The sequence below is a fragment of the Ornithodoros turicata genome, chromosome 2 (assembly GCF_037126465.1).
Source record: "Ornithodoros turicata isolate Travis chromosome 2, ASM3712646v1, whole genome shotgun sequence".
In the NCBI taxonomy this organism is placed as follows: domain Eukaryota; kingdom Metazoa; phylum Arthropoda; class Arachnida; order Ixodida; family Argasidae; genus Ornithodoros; species Ornithodoros turicata.
Window position 1 is genome coordinate 120152190 of NC_088202.1, and position 26864 is coordinate 120179053.

At 47.8% G+C, this 26864-nt stretch overlaps 1 protein-coding gene across 11 annotated transcripts in view; it reads right to left on the reverse strand.

Moving 5' to 3' along the window:
• LOC135385993 (transcription factor 12-like) overlaps positions 1–26864 on the reverse strand; it is a 102523-nt gene that overhangs the window by 42365 nt on the left and 33294 nt on the right. For 7 of the 11 annotated variants that reach the window (XM_064615666.1, XM_064615669.1, XM_064615665.1 and 4 more), the window contains one exon: positions 26351–26389. The exons of 2 other annotated variants lie outside the window; for them this stretch is intronic. In XM_064615666.1, coding sequence (XP_064471736.1) covers positions 26351–26389 — 39 coding nt within the window. Of the gene's footprint in view, positions 1–5295; positions 5353–14093; positions 14518–26350; positions 26390–26864 lie in introns of those variants that run through there. 2 more of the 11 variants (XM_064615671.1, XM_064615672.1) reach the window with 2 other exon arrangements.

Genomic DNA, 26864 nt, shown 5'->3' on the forward strand with positions numbered 1-26864 from the left:
GTAATTACATTTCTACGACGACTTCCAAGTGATTTCAGAAGAGATTAATGATCCGATCTACAAAATGAACGCAGTTCGATTATAGGCCACTACCTGCAGGAGGCAGCGGCAAACGATGCGCAGTGGTACGTCACAAGAAAAATAAAGACGAGGAACGTGCGAGTGATTACATTTTTTCTTTAACGGACCGTTGTGCACTTGGCGAACGGAACGAGTTCCTAGGCGCGACTTTTTTAACAAAAAACAAAGCGGCATATCCTAAGCGGTATGTACGCGAGACAACCTGGCAATTATACGCAGCACGCGCCCCTCGGCGGCAGGTGGAGCATAGCTGGAACCAAAGGGGGACAATCGCCCCTCATCTTCGTTTCGCAATAACAACCGACAACCTTGTAAACCCGTCCTTGCCGAAGTTTCTTATGAAACAGCAACGACACCGGCCGGAGACAGATGTTTCGTTCGCGTTCAATGTCCCGTATCCAAGCGACATGCCAGAACGGGTGCCCGGAGCGCGACGGTCGCAACAGCCCTCGGAGTATATTACGCGGACATTATGCACCACTTAGCGCCTTATAATCGCGCATTTTGATTGCGGCAGCGTAAAAGGTTATCCCGAAAACCTGCAAGCCAAATCCGGTCTGTCAGCGGACCACCCCGGTAGTCAGGCTAATGGAAGCCTTCGCAGCGTCAAAGGACCCAAAGAGGCACATTTGGGGACGCCTTAATTCATAGCCGAGGCGACAAGTACATGACCATCAGCCATTTAATCTAATTGGACGGTGCGACGACGATGACACCGAAGCCTTATAGGTGTCTTACCCCCGCTGGGATATTCACCCGTCCCAAGGCCTTTTACAAGATATTAAAACGGGTTGATCCTCTTGCGGTGCGTGGTAGTGAAGCGCGACTGCATGGTGGCCAGGTGCGTAGGGACCGGTAGGACCGGTGGCGACAGGTGTTGCCGGTGGCAGCAGCAGCCGCCGCAGGGGGCAGCTGGCGTCGGCGCGACCGATCCATGCATCCACCATCACACTTGGGCCGGCAAGCAGGTGCTACCATGTAATGCCAGCATCCCACAACGGGCCAATAAGCTCACCGAGGGACCTGCTCGGGACCTGCCAAGATACCATATGTCTCGACAAGTGCATCACACGCAAGCGGTGGAATATGCCCGTGTGCTTTACGACTTGGTGCGCGTAATGTGCACCCCTGTCCTCGAAGGTACAACAACATAAATTAGTGCGAAGCATATCGAGATGTTACTTAGCATCATACACCACGGGGCGTAGCACTCAACCACACAGTCTCTCGTATCGGCAAGGTCTCGCAAAGATGTACGCGTTGTGGGGATCTGGTGAACATGATGAAATGTAACTGACTCGGGATGTTCATCGTCTAAGACATGAACAACATACCAGTCCCGCGGGTCCGTTGGTTTGCAGGCCCAATAATCGGTCAAAAGAAGTGTACCCTCGTCTTTCGGCACCAGATATGCATATCGCCAAATAAGGCCGTTCAAATCACACGGATCTTCCTGGATCTTGGGGAACGTCTAAACCGAAGGCACAAAGCAAGCCCAAAGATCATTATAGCGATATAGTTTCTCTCGAGTCAATGCCGTGAAATATGCATGAGAGCATTCGTAAGCAGGGAGAAGAAAAGGAACCGCACTATGTCCTCAAAGCTAAGGACAACGCCCACACAGTGGAGAACAGTGTGCACCGTGCTCTGCACGCATGTGTCCGGTTGCGAAGGAGCGGGGGCCGGAACCCAAACAGGAGAGCCACACGAAGATAAAAGAGCCAGGACGTGCATTCGACCGGCGCAAACCATCTGCCACTTTTACCTCGCGGTACTTCTCTATTATTCTTTTTTTCTCTGCGGGCAGCCCCAGCTACGCCTGGACTTCTTTTCTTTTTCTTTTTTTTTTTTTTCTCGCTTCTCATATCTCAGACTCACTCCCACCTCAGACACCCTCGATTTGCTGGGAGAGCCAACGAAATAATGAAGGGTAAAATTATGAAGAATCATTCCTCGCGGACGGGAAGGGCATCGGCTAAATTGAGCAGGTAGGAACTAGCCTGAACTGATTGATAAGAAACTGCCTTCTCCCTCATTTTCTTTATTGCTTCGCGTTGCTTCATTTCTTTTTATTTTTTTTATTTTTAAGCGGTAGCACTAGAGTTTGACGTGGAGGGTGCCTGTTGATTGGAATACTAATGATACAGTGATGTTACACGCAAGGTTTGTCTGCCCAGTGTGGCGACACGTTGTGCGCGCCGCAGGGTAGGACTGCGGATAATTTCGACCACCTGGGTTTCTTTTTTTTTTTTTTTTACGTGTACCGGAAATCTCCGACAAACAGTGCTGCAAGCAATGATTACCTCCCCCACATTGCTACCGTCCTCGGGCCGGTTTGAACCCGCAATCTTGGGCTCAGCAAGCCAACACGTTACCGACTGAGCTACCGAGGAGGGCACTGCTGCTGCTTGGACAAGCAGGAGAGAACGCAATATCATAGGGACGGGAAATGCGAAGGGCGAGAGTAGAGGTACCTCTTCTTGAACCTTGCCCCCGCAAGACTCGCAGAATCGGCCGCGAACTCTACCCGAATACAAACACTACATATCCCGTGTTTCCCTCTTGTTGCATATTATATTTCGTCTAAATTACTCCGACAGAGACATTCTTGACGATTACTAATTACACCTAAACGATGCTCCCGTGTGTCGCGGCACAGCGAAGGAGCTCTACGCACGAAGAAGGTCAACGAGACAGCGTGCTTATCTCCTCATCATTTTCCGCCACATTAGATGGTCGCTACTGCTTCCACCGTCACCCGGTTATTAAACCTGTTACAAATTCTCTACTTCGTATTCCATCACCGTGCCGGGTTATTACCGCAAGTCACGCAAAAGCAGACGCCAACTTGGATGAGCTAAGAAAGAGACAAAACGAAAGGGGGGAGACGCTGCACGAGTGGCGCAAAGCCGCGTAGCGCGAAAAGGCGACTGCAGTCAACCAAGCTAGGCAAGGCAGGCACGCGGGGAGGGTGGGAGGAAGGGAGGGAAGTGTGCTGTCGAGGCCTACAGAAGCTATGTATCGATTGCGAGCATCCTCTCCCTGGCGTTTCCTCCCCGTCCTCCTAATGAACCCACTTTAGTACCACCTCGCTTTCCGACTCATCATCGGAGGCCTGACCCTCTGTGTGAGCGCATTCCTAATCACCATTTGGCCCATCACACACACTCAGCAGCGGCCGCTGCTAAGTGAAATGAGACTCCCTTCATCCTCCGTGAGACCGTCCCGCGACGAGGAATAAATTAAGAGACACGCACTTCTGCGTAGGTGAGGGCTTTTTACTATTTTCTGGCTCAAGATGCAATAAACAGATACCAGCCAGCGCTCGCGACGGAGTTCTCATTGGGTTTGAAAGACTCGAGCAAAAACTACGTAACGTAACGTAACGTAACGAGGTAACGTAATGTGTCGCTCGTACAGCAACGTAACGTCTGTTTCAATTTCTGGTATTTTTTTTTTTTTTTCGTGTGTGGAGTATTGGGTATATTTAGAATTCCTCGAAGTGTAATAAGTTCGATGGGTTCCTTGATCAATGGGTTGCCTTGCATTACGCCTTCCCCGTGCATTAGAGACGTACATACCAGTCTACATATTAAAGATTTTCAGGCCCGAGAGTATTATTTTATGTAAACTGTAAACTTTCAAGACCGTAGCACCGGGATCATTCAAGTGCGAAGTGTATTCCGTACTTGCATGAGACACGTTTCCGGGCAATTAACAACGTGACGTCAACAAACAATAGCAGCGTGATTCATCGTGATGCAGTAATACTCAGAATCAAGGTCGGCGACCGCACTGTGACGACACCGACAATCCACAAGTGGGAAAACCCAAGCTCCATGCTATACAGGGAAAATAACTCAAGCCTCGTGATATAGGTTTTGACACGTGCTTTCGAGATTGCATATTCGCACAACAAGTATACATTTTTTTGCTACCGAAACAACTACCGGTTTTCTACCAGAACTATTTGCTTCATTCGTGACAAAACCACATTACTAGGTACCGGAACAAAATAGGTATTACCGTTATTGTAAATACAAACCTGTACCTGCGAACGACTATTCTATGAGCCCTTACAGGAGCGCGGAAATAAAATCCACCGGTTCAGGCGCAAAATCACGTCTCGTCTGAGCGGCATAGATCCCGAGCAGTGCTAAGAAGTTCACTCGGGAATGGCATTTCGGGAATAGCAGGTGGAACGAATCTGCCACTGGCCACGTTTTTCGCATTGTTTGACTCGTGTTCCGCAGATGGCAATTGCAGATAGCAGCTGGCGGTTACATGCATTGTCGTTGACTAAGTGAGAAACTCCGCGCCTCAAATAACAAGCCCAGATGACAGTTTGCTCTGGATTAAGTATTTACCGTTTACCACATTACCTCTCTCTCTCGAGAGAGAGAGAGAGAGAGAGAGAGTAGATGCGAAAGTAACAATGACTTTCTACTTCTCCACTTTTAATAGTTGTCGGGAGTCAACTTTGTCCGAAACAGCGAGACGGATCTTCATCGTTATTCGTTACGAACAACCTGACGCGACTGCCAAGAACACGTGACGTCACGGACTCACGAGCGGCGAGAGCTGCTTCAAGAAAGGCACGAAGCGCACTCCCGCAGCTTCTGCCCCCACTGTGAACACAACATTCATTTCATTCATTCATTCATTCATTCATTCATCCATTCATTGATTCATTCATACATTCCGTGTTAGCGTCGCGAAACAACTGTGGCTATGAGTGGCGTACAGATGTGGACAGATGGAGAGAGAGGACAGCAGGAAGGAGTGGAGGACAGGGGGGTTAGTATGCGTCCTGGGCCGACATCAAAGGGGAACAGTGCCGACATTCGTCTGGAAGGTGTTCGGAAAACCCAGGGAAAACCTCAGACGGCACAGCCGGTGGTAGGATTCGAACCCAGCACCTCCCAGTCTTCAGCACGGCCTTGGCTACAGCCAACGAGCGGGAGGCCTTAACCTGCTCGGCCATGCCGCTGGTCTGTGAACCCAACATGAAAACGAAATGTTGCACGTCCTCCGAAGTTCCATCAAACAGAATCACCCGCAAGCTACTCTGCTATACCGGCCCACGGACTGTACGTGAACAACTCCAAATGCGGCCGCATTCTTTCCTTTCTAACGTCAACAAAAGTGCCCCCTATATACCCAGCGTGGCGGGTGAAAAACAATGGTAATAACAAAAACTGCCCCCGCACTTACGAAGCGGTGTCCCACCGAAATGCTGATGGTGTTCGCCGGCATATTTAAGTACCGCAGTGTACGCCATTGTCTCGACGAGGGGGTATAGTTAAGACACGTTCCCACAGACATCGTCCCGACTGTGCGGACGCGGCGGCGTCAATCAACCGGACTCTGAGAACAAACATTCAGCATCATCTGGCAGATCTCGAAAGGTCACGATTATGCCATTGGCTTATTTCGCAGATAACAACGGGATATATGGAGTTGAGATAATCACGCAACGGACGATGTGCGACATTATGTGGCTTCGCACACACTGGTGCGGAATAGGCGGATCATTACTGCGCTATTGTATTGCTTCCGTACTAGAACAGCCCATCACAACGCATCGCAACGTGCTTTTGCCGCAGCATCTTGCTGTCGTTGCCATATCTGATTTTGCGAGCGATACATTTGTTACTATTGCCTACTTGTCAAACATGGACATGCGTATCTTCAGTGTACAAGAATGAGCCGGCGCTCATGAAGGAGCTGTCACTCTTCCTCTCTTTTATTGATATTTTTTTTCTTTTCTGTTTATACTCTACATTATACTCATATCGCTTTTTTTGTGTATTTTTTCCCACGTGGACACGTTGCGACAACTGGGACAAATGCCGCACCCCAAATCCGACAGGACGACTGAAACGGTGCAGTGCACAGCTCAATCATTTGCCAAGGTTCAGTACCCCTGCACCCACAGGAAATCCCGCGGCAGAAAGCTGCAACAGGTGCGGGGGAGGAGCAACGCCATCGTAGGCACATTCGCCCCCAAAAAACGAAGAATAAAAAAAAAACATTGCTAAACTGCTCAAATGGGAGATGAAAAGCAGCAGACTTTGTAGCACAGTCGCAGTCACATGCGTAGACCGTGATGAGACAAAGCCTGGATATAGCCAAGTCATTACAAGAACTCCAGCCAATCAGAGTCACGCGTTCCAGAATAATTAACGAATGAAGCATCGGGCCCCTGGTCTACAAATCTATGTGGCGCTGCTACACGTCTCAGCAGCATTCCGCAGCCATTTTTCGGACGTGTCCAGATTTAGGTTTGCGACACTTCCAAGTTACTACAAATAAATGTGACAATTATTTGCACTGATCTGAACCTGTATTCAAAGTTTTACAGTAAAGAGGTCAAAAGACGGATAGAAAATCGGTATTGACTCATTCGACCTTAACATCACCGCAGGAATCTCCGCGAGTGAGGCAACGCGAGAGAGAGATAACGTCCTGACGACTATACCAATGGGAATGGCCATACTAACTCTCGCTCCTCCTATGTCGACCCCTACGCGTGGTCGAGGGTTCGTGACTGGTCGAACTAATTCGTTTAAAAATTGAAGGTAATTTAGGTAATTAAAGTCTTTTTTCGAGTCTCAAAGACTCCCAACCCCTTTCAAAGGGGTACTAAAGTGTCACTCCTCGCGGAATGTAAGATGGAGTTACCTTGACGCCAAAAAGAAAAGGAACGAGATTCATCCAAGAAGGACGGATGAAAGTCAACGAAGAGATTCATCCGTTGCGTCCTTCGTGATTAGTGAGCGGTTACACTTTCCCTCTCCCTCTCTTTCTCAAGAGGGCCGACAATGCGTAACGCGCTCTCATTAGTCTACGCAAACGATTTGTCCAATCACCGCGGGGGATAGTTTTCAGACGACTAATCCGAGACCTCTCCGCATTGTCGGGCGTCTTGGGAAGGTGAGGGAGGGAGAAAGCGTACTTTTTTTATAATGTTCAATACAGTCCCGCGTTAATCGGTGTTTGGATTTTCGAATACGCGAAACAGAAAGCTACTTCAGTATTTAGACAGCAAGCCGATTCACGTCGTATTATTGCAGGTGGGCGGCAAGTCTTTCTATTCCCCTGCGTGGCCTCGGCAGATGTGTGTGACTATCCTCGATCATCCCCATTTGAAAAGTTCACGCTGAAAATAACCCTCAAGATCACCCTATCAAAATATACGCGAACTCGTGGTGATCCCCACACCCCACCAAGCGCCGTGTCGGCATCCGATGTTTGGCCTCCCGCCCTCCATCAAGTTGATCGCGTGACCGGGCGTTGCTTCTCCTCCACCCCCCCCTGCACTCTCGCAGAATGAAAATATCAACGCTTTCAGACTACAATGAAGGAGGTGAACTAATTTTTAAAACCCGGCCGGTGAAGAGTGAAAACCAACAAGAAGGGTATGCCCGCCTAGCGCTATTAAATACAACCGCTCCAATATCCCCCCGCCCCTTATTTCCCGCAGAACAAACAACATTATGCGACGCTGCGCGGTTTTCAGATAGCTTCTACCATAAAGAGGCAGCTGGACGGTCGAGCGACGCGAAAGAGATTAAATCGCTCACCAGCTATGCATGCCACGTGCACCCACCGTACGCACAGCCCGCTTGAAGAAGAAAATCTATTGTACGGAGGAATAAAAAAAAATGGAAGAAAAGCGTACGTAAACTGCAAGATGCGCTAGTCAACTACCTATCACACTGGTCGACTTCAGCATTGAAAGAAATGGATGAGATGCCCCGAAGGATTCTTTGTATACTGAATAAAAACGGCAACGGAAAAAGAAAAAAAAAAGGGGGGGGGGGGCATTCCGAGATGCAGCTCTATGTCTTATAAATATGCGACTCAACGTAGTGCAACAGGTTTCCAACTTCAGCTTGTCACAGCGACTCGCTCGTCCTCTTGCAATCGACGGCAACCCGTGCCTGAAGAAGCTATACGGTTTCCAGAGTCTAGATGACTTGAAAATAGTTCTCCGCGCACAGTATCTTTACGTGCGTAAGGAAGAAAAAAAAAGTTCCAGCGTGCAAATAGTTGACTGTATGTTCCATGTTCCATCAGGTTGACACTCTCTGTATCGAGGAAGGTGGTGGTATTGTTCGTGTGCGCGAACTTAATGTCGGGAGCAAGCCCTGCATGCACGGCGGCGGTCTCCGTTTTCGATGCCCATCGAATAGTTTTCCGTGCACTTCCTGTTAAGCGTACGGCAGTGTACCATTTAGGTGTAGCTATTCCACGTTCCTCTGTATGACGACACGTACCACCCTCGAAGGAGGAAGTGGTCAGGGCATTCTCCCACGCATTTTAACGCTCGCTCAGTCACTCTCACAGCCGACGCAGTGAAAGAACCTAAACAGTCTACTGCCTCCTAGGTTGAGCTGATCTCATTCCCGTAAACGTCGTACACGGCAGATATATAAATTTATGCGTAATATATAGGTACAGAAACAAATAATTATGTTCGTCCGCTATGTTTGCATCTTTGCTGAAGAGAAGCTCGATGGAGGGGATAATCAGGGTTGTTTGAATTTAATCCACATGGATTTTATACGGTGGATTTTTTATTTTATTTTATCCACACAATTTAATCCGGATTTTTTTTTTTTAATGTTGTCCAGATGCGATGTGAAAGACTATCTTAATTCAACGTCACACGGAAAATTCCTGCTTTATTTTATTGGTGAAAGATGGAAGTCACTGAAAAGGTTAGCCAGCTGTACTGTTGGCTGTTTACAAGAGCCCAGGTACGCGCAACATTGAACTTCTAACTTTTTTTAACTTCGTAACTTTTGAACTTGACTTTTGAACTTTTCAGATTTAACTTTTTTCCCGTTTTCTTCTACTTCTGCCCATTCAGGGGGATGCTTTCTTCTGCTTCCTGGAGGTATTGTAACTGAAGTACGACAGCTTATTAAGGCGTGCAGCGTCCACACCATTCACCCACGCGTGCATGGGACTCTACCTTTCGGAAAAATATGGAAACTCATTCAATGTTATTGGGACAGGCAGTTCCATAAACCGAAAGTATGAGAGGTCACCCGAAATTAATAACAGCAAAACACACCTGTTCTTACTCTGTGTCACCATTTATAGGCTTGTCTATATTCTCCAAAAATATCCGGGTTTTATCCAAAAAAAGCCCACTGGAGAAGATAGTTTTAAAAATATCTGGATTTTTTTTTAACCCTGGGGATAACGGACGCAGATATGAGGACCTGGTACTCATCATTTGGTGTGGCAAGCAATTGCCATTGAAACGCATGTATCACTGGGACAATGACTATGTCACGCTAACACGGTCATAGAAACCCGTCCCGTGTTCGTCAGGAATCATATTAAGTCTTCCATAGCGAAGCACCCAATTAATACTTCGATTTGGTTGTCGCTGAAGCCTCATCTACGCTTAAGACTCATCTACAGCCCCCTAACAGCCCCACCCCACCCCATTTTTGCCGCCCTTACTTTCTTTTCTGTGCATTACCTATTTGGGGGGGGGGGGGGGGCTTCGTTATTTCAGCTTAGCCACATGTCGTCAATGACACATAAAGCTATTATAACTTAGCTGTATTAATGACGTCAACGCCCCCTGCTTGCGATTCCTGATAAACCAATGCAGTGGCCGCAGAGAGGTAAAACGTTGCAGTGTTCCACTTGTCGGCCTCAAAGTTTGGAAAAGGCTGTCCTAGCGCACCAAAACAATGACAGTCACGAAAAACGATTAGTGGACAGCCGTGGCACACGGCCAACTCCTCTCTCACAAAGCGCGAATGCAAGGGCCAATAAAATCGGCTTTAACCGTCAGCACCAGGTGTTCACGGAAGAGCCAGGTAGAGAGAGAGAGAGCGCCGAGTAGAGAAAGAGAAGGGGGAAGAGGGAACAACCTGATGATTTTGTCTCCCTCGCCGTCGGTGTGTATCTTCTGTTGTCTGGGGCGTTTGATACGAATTTCACCTGATGTAATGAATTTTTTAAGGAGGGTTACGTGCTCGCCAGACGGGATACGTGACAGTGGCATGTGTGGGGAAAAAAATGTCTTCAGTGTTGTTGGTTGCTACGGGAGACGCACTGCGCAGAAAAATTGAGAAACAAGGCGCAAAGTAAGGCCCATGCTAATGTCACACACACTGACTGCGGTACGAAAAGTTTTTTACGGCGCATTGAACGACCCAAAATGCGTTCAAGTCGCCTGTCGGACGTACACTGACACCGCCAGGCACGCATGCCGTACCCCCCCCCCCCAACCATCCCTCCATCCAAAGCTTCAAGAAATAAACAAAAAAAGTTCAGGACTCATTTCGAACAGCTGGAGACGTCTGCACGCGCAGACGCCACAGAAAGAAACTGAACAAAGGAAAAGAAACTCAAAAGAAAGACACCCCACGCTGGGCACACGCACAAACCACCGTATGTACGATATGCCCCCTACTCGGAAGGTGTGCCCCGCGCACTTCTGGCTTCGAACAGCCGGAACGGAGACCCCCGTTACCCCTTCGTATTTTTCTTTTTCTGCCATTTAAAAGGAAGCAAACAGGCGAAGGCACGCGAACGCACCTCCCGAAGCGGGACCGGGCAACGCACAGACCACTGCAAGCAGCAACCATTCGCCCTCGCAGCCAGCAGCAATGCCCCTCCGCGGTACAGACGGAGCAGATGGCAAGCGGCACGTACACCTCCCCCCCCCCCCCCCCACACACACACTATGCTCCCCATGCCCTTCAAGGCGAGGCACATGCTCGGCGCTGTGATATAGTATAGTGAAGGTGGAGGGGAGTAACCTTCGTCTCAAGCAGCCACGAGTCAGAGCAACATCCCCCCCACGAACCAGACGTATCTGCGCCTTTAAAGTTCCTGGCAACCGAGTTCCCCGGTGGAGAATGCGCGCATCAAAAGCTTCGTGGATTAAGTGATGATGCGAGGGGTGCAAGGATGCTTGTCCCAAAGCAAATATACAGCGCGCAGGTTTCCTGTTTCCCGATCTGTTGGCGAAGTACGTACTAAAATATAGAATATCACTGCCGCTTGTTTTCAGTTTCTATTGCAAGCACACGTATATCTCACTGTGCATAAATGTAACGAACAACAACTTTATTGTGAGATGATGAATGGCGAGTTTCATCGCCAGGGGCGATATTCTACCCCATTGCTGGTGGTGATGTGGGAATGAAATAATGAGCAACTTCACAATAAGGATCGAAATCCTATAGTGTCCAACAAGGTCAAAAGAGCTTTGAGGCCAAGGTGTTGGTGGACTGTATTTGGCCAGGGACAAAGCAATTTTGAGAGAGACAGGAGTCCAGAGATTGTGATTCGGAAAGGTTGGTAACATAAATGTAATACCATAATCTAGATATTGAATGATACTACACATGCTGAGGAAGCATTACAGACGCTCACATTAAAGGGGTTGTGACATGTTTTTATAAATATGGTTCATTACATGATGTATCCATTGTGTTGCACGCCACAGTGCTGACAAAAAAAAAAAAAGAAAGAAAGAAAGAGAATAATCTTTCAGCGTGTCGTATTTACCGAGATCTAAAGCCCTCGAACACATGAACGCGTTAAGCACTGACGTCATTGGGATGAGGCCAACGGCCATTTCCATTGGTAGTCGTTAGCACGTGAACACTGGCGGAGACTCCTGCGGTGATGTCAGAGCCAGACGAGTGTTCAGTATCTCGTGTAATTTGGTGATTTCACCCCCTTTGGTGTAGAATTCGACACACATCGATGCAAATTGCTCTCTGTCACATCTGTTTGAAATAACTTAAAGGTGTCGCACCTCTTTAATCATGCCAGCAGCCTAACACCAACTTTTAGCTACCAGGGAAACAACATACTCAACGTCACAGAGCGATAAAACGAACGAGCGAGGTCAGACGACGATGACATAACGTATGGCCAGTGAAACACAAAAGGGTCCGCGAAATAAAAGATGAAATAGGGCCCGTGGCTTCTACCGGCACAACTTCGTTCGCGTTGCGTTCACTTAATCGGTCACGCACTGTGCGCGCGACCCCCAGAGGCCCGACCGAGAGAGAAAAACCGTTATTCAGCCGCGGTAACCTCGCCTTCCTCTTCGCGAAACCGCTCGGCAAGTTTGTCGAGAGGACATCCATATGTCATGATCGAAAACAATAGACCCAATAACACACTTTTTCTGAGGGTTACCTCACGCAGTCCATACCTCGTGACGCACCTAGCTCTCCCTCAATGCTGTATTCGCTTGCATATTTCCAACGGGTCTTCTCCTCCGTATGGAAGAGCGCAGGTGAACAAACATGCCGCCGCATACCGTGTCTTCGGAGACATTCCTCAGAATACTCCAGAGAAAAACGTCATAGCTACGAGAATATTCTGCAGCTCAAGCACAAATATTTTGCAGCAGACGACAGGAAAGACGCTGACGGTGTCGTCTGCTAAAGTGCGCAGTACGCCACTCCCGATATTCCGCACCGTGTGAATGCTCAACGTAACACGGGACGGAATTTCGTCTCTGTGAGCAGTGTTCTCGCTTTTTCTTACACTAGAATCTTCCGTAAGGATGTCGCTCGTGTGAATACACAGAATACTCCGTAGCAGACGGCAGGGCCTATGGTGCCGTCTGTCATGTGCGCAGTCAAGCACAGTACTCCACTCTCAATATTCAAAATCTCATCTCAACATGCTCTACATGACACGCGGAGGAACGTCCGCCCTATGAGCAGGCCTTTGCTTTTTTTCTTTTTCTTCCACCAGAATATTCCGTTGCGGATGTCGATTGTGTGAATACAAGAAAAGGGTGCCAATGGGACGACATGCAGGTCGCCCACAACTAATTTTTGATGTCGGCAAACGCAGACAGAAGACGGTACTCATGATGGCGTCTAGAAGACCAAATGACCTTGAAGCACCTCGGCACAACGGCGAAAGAAAGCGGGTACCTGTACGCCTATGGCCAGTGTCAAAATACGCTGAAGGTCGAGGTCATTACGGCAGGACAAAGCGGCCAACATGTTCCACCAAGGTCTCCCTGCAGACAGTCTCCATGCAAAATAGCAGGACAAGGTCCACGAATTCGAGCTGTCGTTCTGTATAATTTCGTGTCTAGCTAGCTCCCGTTTTTTCTCGTCACACTCCCCAAGCCATGCGAAGTAACGTGCGCGTCATTAGACTTAATTCAACACGTCCAAACAGTATTTGATGTGTACGCCGAATTTAGAAAATGCCTCGTCCGCTTGCCTTTTTCCTTTCTCTTTAGCATAATTTGGAGTCAACTTTGCAGATTTCCGATCGACAGTTCTCAGACAAGAGAAATAAAAGTAAATAAAAAAGTAAAATATAATAAAAGTAAAAGCGCGAAAACGCAATCCCCGTCCGGCGCCGAGCGTCAACACAAGTGGACACTGGAGGCTTGACAGCTCAAGAGAGGTGTACACATCTCAAGCATGGCTCAGTAACTCGCGGCACGCAGCTGCACTGCTGATAGGGAACGTTATCGTGGTTTGGACAGGTCTGTATCTCAACTACGAGTCCTTTGCAAACAGAGTAGCGTTGAACACTCGAAAATTCAACAACGACTTGAGTCTCCTATTACGCCTCCAAGTTGAAAATGTTTCCGATCGACCCACTGCTGCCGGGAAAACGCGAATAACGAGGTGCGATCTCGAAAACCATCGTAACATCCACCAGATAAATCGCAACATCCAAGAGATAGTAACCCGAACCCGTGATTCTCGAATACGACACGGATGACACGCGGCAATGCAGATGACTCGCGACATTAGCGGGAGGACACAGCGTGACAATTAATGAAAATATAGTACAGCGCTGGTAGGGTTTAGAAAAAGAAGCTAAAAACAGACCAAAACGCGGGAGGGCAAATCAAGCCCACTGTCATTGAAAGCATGCCTTGTTCGAAGTAGCGAGAGACATTTCAGCAAAACACGTACAAAGGTGCCCCTCACGCAAAGCACGCGACGCAATTTGAAGCATCATCAAGTGCAGCTCACCTGATAGGGCGCGTGGAGGTTCAACTGAAAGTGGTGCTCCAATCCATTGTGTTGCTGGAACACCGCCGGCGCCAGCTGATGCAGCTGCGCGCCGGGTTCGAAACCCTGACCCCCACCCTCGTACGGAAACATAACAAGCCGTCGACAACAACAGCAGACACGGAATCAGACGTTGCTATCCCTCATCCTGGCATCGGTGGCTGCAGAAACGCACGTGGCACAGTGCACACATCCCAAGCGAGTCACTGCCGTAACACTGTGGTCGTCTTGGCAAATTCCTCGCGGAGAAGACAACGATGACAATCCCAGAATGAACCACTCGCCAACGAAACAGACTCGTCTTCACACGACACTGGGCTTTTTGCAGCAGGAGCGCCTCGTCAACTGCAACGAGCAATGTTGTCCTCTGCTACCGCACGGATTTCCACCGGCAGGGAAACAAAGAGGCACGCTTGGATGCGGAGAGAGAGAGAGAGGAACCGTTTGGGTGAGGAGATGGGAAGCAAACACATGGAGGAAGAAAGAGAGAAAATCAGAAGGGAGAGGGACAAAGGGAGCTGAAAAAAGAAAGAAAATAAAGCCCAGAGAGCGAGGGGATCGAAAAGAGCGGGAACGCGAAGAGAGAACGAATATGAAGCTCAGGAGATGAAACGACGAGTGAGTGAGTGAGTGAGGGTATGGAGAAGAGGAGAATGAAGAACACGGGGAAAGACGTAAGTGCAGCAGTAGGTACGAACGAAAAAAAGAAGTGATTCGCCACAAAGTGCAAAGACGCGAAAGCGAGAGAGAGAAGAAAAAAAAGGCGAGCTTTCTGGTACTTCAAATCAGTCCACTTTTTTTTTGTACCTACCGATCGACTGTAGAAATCTCCAAACGAAAAGAAAAAGAGAAATAAACGAGAGTAAGCCCCCCTTTTTTTTCAGCTTCTCTTTCTTCCGAGCGAAAGATAAAACAGCGAAGACAAAGACGAATTCAACGAAAGTAGCGCGGTCCAAATAAAGAGCCCGAGCTTCATGGAAGCGTCGAAGCAGAGCAGAGGGAGGGGAGACCGAGAAGCTAAAATGTCCGATTTGCCTTCTGCCTTTTTTCTTTTTTGTCCCGAAGAACGCGTGACAACGCAGTGCACGATCGAACGAAGATCGCAACTTGCAAAGAGTGAGGAGGACGACGGAGATAGAAAGCGCGACGCTGATGATGTTCCGTTGCCGCGCCGTCAGATCGCGCCACTGCCGACGTTCGAAACGCCGCAAAAAAGAAGCGCGCGCGTAACGCCAGCAGCGCCGTTGACGGCGACCACGGGGAAAGGACAAAAGCCGGCGATGCACGCACGAGACGCAACTTGATGTAAGGGGTGGATAAGAGGAGGGCGGCCATCTCATAACGAAGGCGGGACGGGTGATTTGTGACTCTTCAGGGCAGGATGTTTCGTGCTTGTCCGACTAGGAACGAGACAGCGACTGCACACTTGATTTAGAGCGATTTTAATCGCAATGTGTAATAGTGTTACAGTATGACAGGGGAGCCACGTGGCTTTGAAAAAAAAAAAAACGAAAGCAGGCGAGGGTGCGTCCTGCGGGGACAGCACATGTAAATGGAAGATGGTTGCTAAAGTGTGATTCTGGTACCGTGTTTCACGTTTTTTCGACACATCAGAGGCTGTTGCCAGAAATGACCGTCGGTCCACAACGCGAGCATTTCGATCCTTCAATGAAGTGATTATATGCAAGAGTCTGTTCAGCCATTGTCGGACGTTCTGATCCGTCACCGAACGTCGAAAAAGCCGATATGAAGCAAAAAAAACTGCAAACAAACGTTCTACAGGGGAAATCCCTTTCCAGCCGAGGGAACGGGTGAGACAAAGGCTTTCTGCAATCCGCTCGCAATGAGCAATCCCATTCGCACACATGTGTAACAGATACACACACTCTCCCCCCTCTCTCACACACACACACACACACAGTGCGCTTCACTTGACATAGCAAAGATAGAAATGCCGAACCCTCACCCACAGAGGATGACCCACTCGTGTAATCTAACCCGCAATCACGACACACAAAACCTGGGGCTTCCGACGCGAAATCAGATGCTCACCGAAAACCGAAGCGAAATTCATGGATTTCACTGGGACAAAAGGGAGGGCCGTCGAACCCCCCGCCGTCCCCGAGTCGGACGCTTTGCATGGTCGCCCTGCACGAGACCAATCAAGCATACAGCGGCGCGCCCCCTCTTAAAAAAAATAAAAATACTTTGCTCTCCCTGCAGTTCCTCTCCCACCAGTTCTACAAGCACCGAGAGGATGGATATTCATTTTCGCTTTCCCGACCTGTAGCGTCTGAGTGAGTGTGCTCGAGATTAGAATGTTGGATCAGCATATGATGGGAGGTGGCCAGCTAACTCAATGAAAAGTGAACTCCATTTAGGGATGCCCAATTTGCGTTTCCTTAGATTTGCGCCAGCAAAGCTCAAGTTCAGTAAATTTTAGAGATGGGACGAATCCAGAGTTTTCCTAATCCGAATCCAAGGAATAGGTTCTGCGAATTCACGAATATCCCGAATCTGTCGAATCCTTTCTTGAAAAGGAGCTTTAAAAGTCAGGGGAGAAGCACTTCTACTGAAAAGTGTGTTGAAGCAGAATATAATATATTTGCTTAATAACAAACAAACTAAATAACAGTTCACTATCAGGAGAAAACATACCCATATACTTCTTAAGTAATTTGTTTAACACATTGTTCATCGACTATAGGAAATACATAAAACTCTCGCGTCTGAATTGTCTCCATAACACTAAGAAATAATCAAAAGAAAAACCATGGTATTTCTAAACTTGAAATGTAATAGTTCCTGCCTGAACCCTTTCAGTCCAGAGCAATGTAAACAAACAAACAAGAAAACACCCGCCGGCCAATCAGGTTTTCGGCGGACTCCGGCGCGAATTTGAAAAAGAAACAACGTGGTTGGTGGATTCGAAAGATTCGACTCGCTGCTTTGGGCACTCGGATTCGGATTCCCGAATCTCGAATCCCTGCCAAAGATTCGAGGATTCGTTTGGTCCATCCCTAGTAAGTATAAACTTAGCTCACGCAACTGTTACTTTTCCCATAGCACAGCGGATTCCACGTCAAGAGATCTAACGGGTCAAGAGATCCATCGAGTCTAGAGATCCACCAATGGGTCGCTTGACTCGGAGGGTCTCTTGACCCGGTTGGATCTCTTGACTCGTCTGAGGGTTCGCCAGGCTTGGGGCTAAATTTTGAACTTTTCGCTATCCCGTAACGCTTGCTAAACGCTCGTGCTCGCCGGTTGATGGCCAATGCGCGTGACGGAATGAACGCGCAAATTTTGAAAAATAGATATAACGAAAGCTATGTGCAGATCAAGATTGAGCCCTTGGATCTTTTGACCCCTTTGTGTTACGTCGTTAACTCTAACATCGCTAAGCAGAAATTACTCGTATCGAAATACGAGGGACTCGTTTTACGTGCCGTACAAATAGAATACAAATGCAGGTGGCAAATCAACATCTCATTTTTATTGACTTGCTTATTTACTTTGTAACACATAGCGCAGTCCAAGAAAAGCCGACAGTTCTCTTATGTCATTTCTGTTAAAAACAGGTGGTTGCATTGTAAGATCAACCTGTTTGTAACATAGAAGTTATGGAAGTGCTGTATTTTTTTTTTTTTTTTTGACAGCGCTTTGTGTTGGAGATTATTTCTACAGTTAGCGTGGGCTATGTACACTCACGTTGGGTGGGCCGGCCGCTGTTTCAAACACGTTGATTATTCAAACACTTCTCGTATCACAGCAGGCTCGTAGTCGAAGAGCCAAGTCGATGTTGTGGACAGACGTTCTACATGGCGGAACAGTCTGATCATGGACTCTCTCAGGGTACGAAAGATAGCTTCATATGCCCGAACATCTGTTTGTTTGTTGGTGTGTGTGTGTGTTATGTATCAAGTTTTCCCTTCATTTTTCCCGCCGTCGACAAAAGGACAAAGACAAAGCACTTTGCGGCTGGGCTCATTATTATCGGTAACAAACTTCAGTTCTGACATAAAGTGGGGACGGCTGCTCCAATGGACACAAAAGTACAAAGACAACTCTGAGTCCAGCAGTATACCCTGCATTTTGGGGTTGAGGTCAATGAACGTGACACGTCAATGTTGATTGGAAAGCACAGTCAGACAGTATTTTCCCGCACAGTCAGTAAAAGAATAGAATAACGTGATAAGATGGGGGCCAATGAAAAGAACGCGACAAGGATAAGTTTTAAGTCCTGCGGCCTACGATTCTTTGTAAGTTGAGCTCAATATTCTTGGTAACAAGCATCCGTTCTGGCATAGCGTGTTACGGCGCTAGGGGCAATGGACATAAACGTGCAAAGGCAAAAGGGGGACTCGCCGCCGTAACCTACAGCACAACCTCAGGATTTTCTTGCTTACTTTTTTGTGCGTGTGTGGTAAGAAGAGAGAAAACACCGAAAAATCTTCACTGTTACCGGGCGTATTACTTCCTAACTTAATACTACGTACAGCGCAATCGTTCTGCAATTAACATGGTAAGGGATAGACTTTCTTTTTTGTAGGGAATGCTGACCAGTATGACGCTTTCACTGGTTGGATCTTTTGACTCGCCTGTCACGTGACCGGTTGGATCTCTTGACTCGTCGGACCTCTTGACCGGAAGCGGGCTCTCGCGGACGCTTCAATGGTCTCAAAATAAAACATGGCCATGTAACTTCAGCTATGCACGGAGGGCAGCTCTGGAAAACGTGTCAGCAGTGACTTATCCAGGCCCCCCCTACACCCTCCCAAATGTTCAGTGACACCCCCTAATTTTTTCACCTGTGTACCCCCCTGCAGGGGGTGCCCTTGCGATTTCAGCTTTAGACACATGTCGGTAATGATATTCCGCCGTGTACGTCACACAGACATCGAAAACGAAGAGACGAAGGAGTAAGCTCAGGCAGCGACCGTGGCTCGCGCTGGAATTCGATCTATTGTCCTTCATACTCCCAATCAGACACGATCGTTCAATTACACCTGCACTTCGTGTTTTGTTCCGTCTGGTTTGCACGGGCAAACCCATGTATGCCTTCATCATTCACCGATGAAATGTTCGGTGTTCCTGGTACGCAGTTCCGTAGTTTGTATCAGCTTCAAATGTAGTCTGTTCAGACCGGAAACTATCGACATGACATGAGAAGCAATGTTGTACTGTCTTTATTGGCATTAAAATTAAGAACCGCGCTCGCCAGTCAACAAGAACGGAAGCGGCGCTCACATATGTGGCGATACATAAAGCAATCATTTTGACCGCACAATGTGTGGGGAGCAATCCAGGCGCATCCACAGCCCTTTCCCCTCCGATCAAGTACTGGAGAGCGACACGCTCAAAGTTTGGGCAAACACAACTGAATCAACGCACGGCGAAGCACCGATAACTTTTGTCACCGATGCAACAGTAGCAAGCTAAGGTTGGGGAATCGGGAACCCGTTCCGTTCCACGTACGTGTCACGCCACGGACCACTCGACATGTCGAACCTGCTACTACACCTTAATGTGTCCGTATGCGTGCTACTACACTGCGCGGGTTCGGGTTCAAGGGTTGAGCCCAGTTCCTGAACGACGCATTTGATGTACGCAGCGCATTCAAAATGCGCAACGCGGAAGATCACCGTCACAAGTTTCGTCTCGTGACTACCATATGCCATGGAACGACCATCCCGTCAAACTATCCGAATCAACGACTCGGAAAAAGGCATATATCTCAAAGGAAAAAAAAGCTAACTAGCGTTAGCCACGTTTGGGACCTCGTCCCTTTCGATATCATTTGGTTTCAGTGATATATAATAGTCATGTCTCGATTATCCGGACAGCTCGGGAGTCGTCCGTTTTCGTCCGGATAACGAATTTTCGTATAACCGAACCAAGCAAACTTCCGGGGAAACCCGAAAAATTTGGGAGACTTCTTTATAGTTCCAGAAATGGAAACAAGGAAAAGATCGTTACTTCAAAAATTCATGCGGAATGAGATGCTTAAAATTAGTAGACACGCGTGTGACAAAATTTTGGCTACAGCCACGATATCCGTCGCGTCACCCTGCTGTTCAAATGTTATCGAAAGTTTGTCCGACGCACATGTCTGTCTTTTTGAAAATGTCTTTGGCTTAGGCCAAAAGACAGGCGATGCTTTCACACACCAAAATGGAGTGACCTCTGAAGAAAAAGGTCCCACAGAATGTCCCAGTACAATTTCCTGGTATTTTGCCGGAACAATCCGAACACAGCACATGCCAGGGACAGAGGACGTTCACACTTTTCAGGACAAGCGAATCAAAATGACCTAGGAACATTGGTCCCCGTACTTGCTGTCCTGATACGGATAACGAATTCCGGGTAACCAAGACAAAATCCAATGGTAGCAGGTTCGTTCCCGGTAATGTAGTCCGGTTAACGAGTTTTCCGGATATCTGGACTCCGGATAAACCAGAAAACGCATTGTCTTCATGCCCTGTGGGTACTTGCAATAAATTAAATCCACATTTTCGCGCTCAATACGGAAAAAAGAAACCTCACACGAGAGACCTCGCCTCATCGACGCTTCCGGTCCAACCAAAACGCACGCCGTAAAAACTATCAAAGAGTACTCGAAACGACGCACGATTTCACCTCGTGCGGGTTATTTATAGAACACGGCTCGCGAACACCGGTCGAACCCCTCCCTCCCCTTTCGTAACGAAGTGCATTGAAAAATCTCCCTCTCGCCGCCAGGTTCCGCGTTTTCACGTCGAGGTCGGGGTTTAAATCCGAGAAGCCCGAGAGCGAAACAAAAATAACAAGAAACCCGCCCAGGTCAATGCCTAGACTTCAGGTTCTTCGGCGAGCTTCGAAATCACGTTCTCCCATGCCGCCGCGCGCGAGAAAAACATTAAATATCGGCCCGCTTCCTCTTTTGCTGAGAAGGCAGGAGAGGGGGTTCTGATACGGCAACTACTACCAGAAAGGGAAGCGTATTTGGGGTTCCACTCGTTCCACTCGTGTCGTCAGCTTTGTGGTTACTTGTTCGGGGTCGCGGTAGGAGTTGCAGCGCGTTTGTGTGCGTGCAGTGTAGACGGCGGTTCTCGCACTAGCGTATCCTTGGAGTTTTCTGCGAAAAAACCGAACCTCGAAAAAAATTTTCCCGGCACATTAATACGAGCAAAAGCACACCTGTACGGTGGCATTAAAGATATAAGCCCTCTCCACTGTATAAGTGAGGCACAGCCCTGTCAGTACTGTGTAAGTCAAAGTTTGATTTATCCTTTCGACATTTGGGAAGCCAACTCACAACCTTTAATTTATATCGAAAAGTTTGACGGGCGCCGGCGGCATTATTGGCTTTCAACAATGCTAACGTTCGTACGCTGCAGGTACTATGGGCTGCGTGTACTTACCGGCATAAGAGCAGCCTCGTGCGTTATAATAATTCGTGGCCTTACGTCACAAGACGACGCTACAGTGTGGATGAATTTTGCCCACTTGGTGGTCATCTAACCTGCGCTGAAATCACAAGACAATGCACACCATACACACACCCTGCCACCAAGCTGCTAGCGTCCTCGGCCGGGTTCGAGCCCGCAACCTCGGGTCCAATAAACGAACACCGTCGTAAGCTGTCTGATGAGAAAGGAAATCAGCCAGAACCACGACACTTACACAGGCCTGAGGCAATTAGAACAGAACACGAATAGCTGATGTATTCGTTACCTACGTGGAAGTATACATCTACGATGCGGCGACTACATGTACCAGGGAGGAACATCGCTGCTTCCCACGACAGAAGTTATTCCTGTTGTAGACTATCAGCCTCAGAATGCATAAGTGTAAAGCTCCGTGGATGCAGGCAGCGCATGTCGCGATCGTAATCGAGCGCAAGTGCGTTGGCGTGAGGGCGACGCATAAGGTGTCGACAATTGAAACACAAAACGTGCACGTAACGAGTGTATTGAAACTGTTCGTACGCCGATATGTACACATAACTGCGAACAACTGCGAGCTCCTGCAGCGTACGAACGTTCGCATTGTTTGAAAGTAAATAACGCCGACGGCGCCCGTCAGATTCTGCGCGCGCGAGGATGACAGAAATATAAATACACCGATACTATAATTCTAGCTTTCTGACTTGAACAGTGACAGCACTGTACTGCTTGCGACATACACCTGTCTGAAATATCCAGTTGTTGCAAGATTATTTCTCCTAACTATAATAGAATCCTGCGGCGTACGGCCTACCTTGAGAAACAATACAGGTAGATCCCCTTCGAAGGCGACAAAGCCTAATACGGGCTGTTGAACCACTGATTAAAGTTTTCAGACAAGCATGTCCCAAGCAGTATATCATTGGAGAGCGCTTAGCTCCAAAAGCACACTTTGCCCCGATCTGTCGCAGATAAACCTAAAAGACAATTATTTACATCGATGTGTACCTGCATTCTAAGTTATACGGCGAAAGGAGTAACAGACGCCCAGAAAACCGACTCTGCGAATACCGAAACCCGTACAGCTCTGGCACCAGGGCAGACGACTCCGCCGGACTCAGTGATGGGTAAAGTACCAAGTACTTTGCGTTGCTGGTACATGAGGTACAGTACAAAGCGCCGTACGACAGATGTACTTCAAGTAAAGTACAAAATACTAGGCAAAGTACTTTCAAGTGTTCAGCAAGTAGTAAACGCAAATTTAATTTCATCATTTCACGCTTCGCCTTTTGGTGGTTGCAATAAGAAAATAATTACTCTGGATTTTTTTGTATGTATACAAAAAATATGTTCTGTTTATATATATAAATGTCTGTTTCTGAGCAAGTGCTAGTTAGCAGGCCCTGCTAGTTTACCAATTAAACATGAATACGAAGTGAAACAGACGACATGATTTGCATTTACATGCGCACAGGCAATCAGCTGTGCCACTGGAAAGTATTACTATGCCCTGTAAGAAAAGCAATATATCTGGGCCTTGCAAACACGGGATGGACAAATCCGCGTATCGCTGTGCATAGCCCGTGCGTATAGCATTGCGTCCCTAACTTTTAGCTGTTGAACAACATAAAAGTAGTAGTTATAACTTATCAATAGAGAGTTTTAGGAAACCATTGCGCAGTCACACACGACTGCGAATGGCTCCGATTGGCACGGTAACCTTATGTCACAACACATAGATATACAGAAAGCCTGCGCGCTCGTTGACTTGACGTTACAATTAAGAGTCAGCCAATCAGGGTCGTGTTTTCAACGGTCGTAGCCAATCACGAACGTGCTTTCAGCGGTCGTGGCCATGGAGAAGAACCACCGTCGTCTGCCAGTTGTTATTGAGCGTCCCTGCGTACTAAATGGGAAAACTTGAAAATAAAGCGCAAAACGGTCTCAATCTTTCTCAAAAGTGATTTTCTGGAAAGCGATTTGCACTTTTTTGTCTAAATATTTAGGTCTGCAGGTTTCAGGTGTGCTGCAATCATTTGCCGGTTCTTGAATTCGCAGAACGGTGAATCGCAGTAGCAGACACAATTCTGAACGTCCACGTATAGCGAAGGAAGGAGAGGAGGCAATGCGCAGGCTTCCTCGGTCTATAGGTGGTGCTGCGTTATACCAACGGTGTGCTAAAACCGCCTAAATGTCAAGAATGGATTTTTTTCTTCAAGCTACCACCAAAGTACCTGAGCAAAGTCTCAGCGAAGTACCTGAGAAAACTACCGTAAGTACAGTACAAAGTACACAATTTGAAACATACTTAAAGTACACACACACCCAGCAATGTATTTAAAGTAGAGCTTGAGTACTTCGCACTCCAAAGCACTCCCCCATCAATGGCGCCCGACGTGAGGCAGCGCGAGAGAGGTCACGTGTTTGCGTCTGCCAGTGTGGATTGTCGTATAGCAATCGCCCCCTCGGCGTCACATCTTGACGCGTATCTGAGTTCAATGATTTATGACTCGTACGACGCGTTGAAAAGGTGTCACAACCCCATTAACGCCACCGTATTATTCAAGTTGCAGGGCCTCTGCGTTGCGGTTATTTTTCCGTGCCCCCAAGAACGGCTTTGCAATGACCACCGGTACGTGTAGAATAAGAAACCTCTCTCCACTGTAGCCGTCATGTAGTCTCTAATCCAATTAAGCTAGCCCACCCTATATACACGTAAAAGGTCGAAACGTATCAAGCACATTTTCCCTGCACAGACGGCCTTGAGCAAGCCCATTACCAGTCTCTATACGCAACCATTTCCCTGAGCATGCATTTATAATATGCATCCGTCGCCGTACCTGCAACGTGTCATTACATTATACAACTAATAGCCCAACCCACACGCGGAACGAAAGTGCCTTCATCACCCAACACCTTCCCAAGGCGCTACTTGCACCTCGGACCAATTTAATGCGAGTAGCGATAACGGTAAAGCACGATCGTGTACGCTGACAGAAGTTGGTCGCATTAATCGAGCCTGCGGGCGTCACGTTCGTCCTTGTCGTCATTTCCCTACGACGGGTTCTACAAAATCTCTTCCGCGTTCGCGCCGCGAAGCAACTGTGGCTATGAGCGGATCTATACTAAATCGCTCTCGCTGTACGTCGGAGTGTGCCATCCAGGTGACGGCGTCTTCGAGGCAAGCGTAGACAGGGTGTCTACCAAATTGCAGCCTTCAAATTCCCTGACTTTTCCAGGTTTTCACCGACTATTTCAAGCCAATTCCCTGACAAAAACAAAAGGGAATTTGGTGCCTGCTCCAACATTTTGATACAGATCCCTCATCAGACTGACCATTTATTAAGTATTAGTGAAGCTACCCTACTTTTCTGCTTCAGAGCTTGTCGTGTTGGCAAACTACTACTCGCGGTAACGTTGCTGCTGCATCACCGCTCAACCACCGGTCGGCACTCGCGATTCGCTGCGCATCATCGCGGCACTTGTCTGTAATTTCCCTGACTTCAGCTGCTTTTTGGCCAAATTCCCTGATAATCCCCTGACTTTTCCAGTCACACCAGAATTCCCTGACAATTCCCTGTTTTCCAGGTTGGTAGACACCCTGGTAGATATACGCAGGGAGCCACAGCTATCATGCACCAAGATGTAAAAATGCGTGCTACATCCACCATTTCTTGCATATGATCATCACTTGCGTGCCGCAGTATAAGTGCCGCGAATACGAGGGTAACTGCAGTATGCGTGTTTTCGGCGTCCGAGTGCGATGTTATTGGTAAAAATCCGTGGTATTTCAAATGCCGACAAAGCAAGACGATTCTGCCCTGGTACAGTTGGAAGGTACCGACAGTGCACAACTAAACCACAACGAGTGAAGGAACGCAACTGGCAGCGAGTCACATCCGCAGTTCTCGAATCAACGCCACCTTCCGGCAAGCCAGGGACTTGCCAGAATATTCCAACTTGACATCATGCGCAATCCGGCGGCTTCGTCGCGTGGCCCTTCTTCCTCGCGACAAGTGTTTGTCGTGCTGTTTTGATACGCGTATCGCGAAACACAAACTCGCGAGACATTTACGTTTTACCCTTGACAGGCAAATCCCCAGAAACGATAGAGCATATGAACTTTTTGCGCCCGTGGCGAGCGGCGCGAGAACACATCTCCCGTTCAACTTTGACCTCATCAAACAATATGCGCACCTTATGTGCTTACGAAGTCATATTCTGCCTGAACAGATGTTACCACCACGCTCTATACGCCTCTCGGCGATCTCGAGATTCTCACTACGTGTCGCGCCAGCAGGGTCGCAACGAACGCGGCAGTTTCGAAGGTCGATCTCTTTTGCTGTCCAGTATAACATTGTTGCTAGTGATGACAGCAAATGGATTCGGCATCCAGAATAAAGTCCTTCATGATCAAATTATTACCGCACGTTGAATTCACATATAAAACTACGATAGAAGATACGCGAATCTCATCCACAGACTCGTTTAAAACTGTTTCAACATACAGAACTACCTATAGAATATAAACTACTCAATTCAATCCTTTCGTTTACGCTCAAAGGAGAACTTCGGGAAACGGATGAAAAAACAAAAACAAAAACGGATGAGTCGGTTCCATGTACAATCGGCATACATGACGATTTGAATCGCTTCGTCAAGAGTCTTAAGGGTAATCTCAGACCTCGACCTCGAAAACCTTCTCACCCTCCATCACCCTAAAGGAACACACATACAAACACACACACATAGAGAGAGAAAACATATCCAGAAAGATTCCACGTATTTGCCTACCATTTCCTGCGTTCGCACGTTCACTTGCTTGACAGAAACCTGCGAAAAAGAACGCAACAACTTTGCAGTGACGCCCCAAAAAGATGATGCATTGTATATAACCCCCCTTACCACTCTATTTATAAAGCATATACGCGAATAATCGTACCAAAAAAAAAGGAGCAATGTAGATTGTTAAGTACGCTACAACCAGGTATAAAAAAGGGCCTTTCCCCAAAGACGGAAGCCTTGAGTCTCGACCCTTATTTATATAAAAGGCTAAGGAGTAACGCACCGAGAAAGCGCATCACACCGGAAGCGCCGTTCAAATGCGGGGAGAAGCCGTTTTCTTCTTCTTCTCATTTTTTCGCAGGTATCGTTTTTTTGGCTCAAAAATCGAACTTGGGAAGGGAACCTGGAGCCTTTTCTTTCTAGTTTACGAAAGCGGAAGTGGACTACCCTGCAGCCTTTAACTAAACAAAGACGGCGAACGAGAAAAATGGGCGCAGGGATGGCACGTCAATTTTTCACGCCA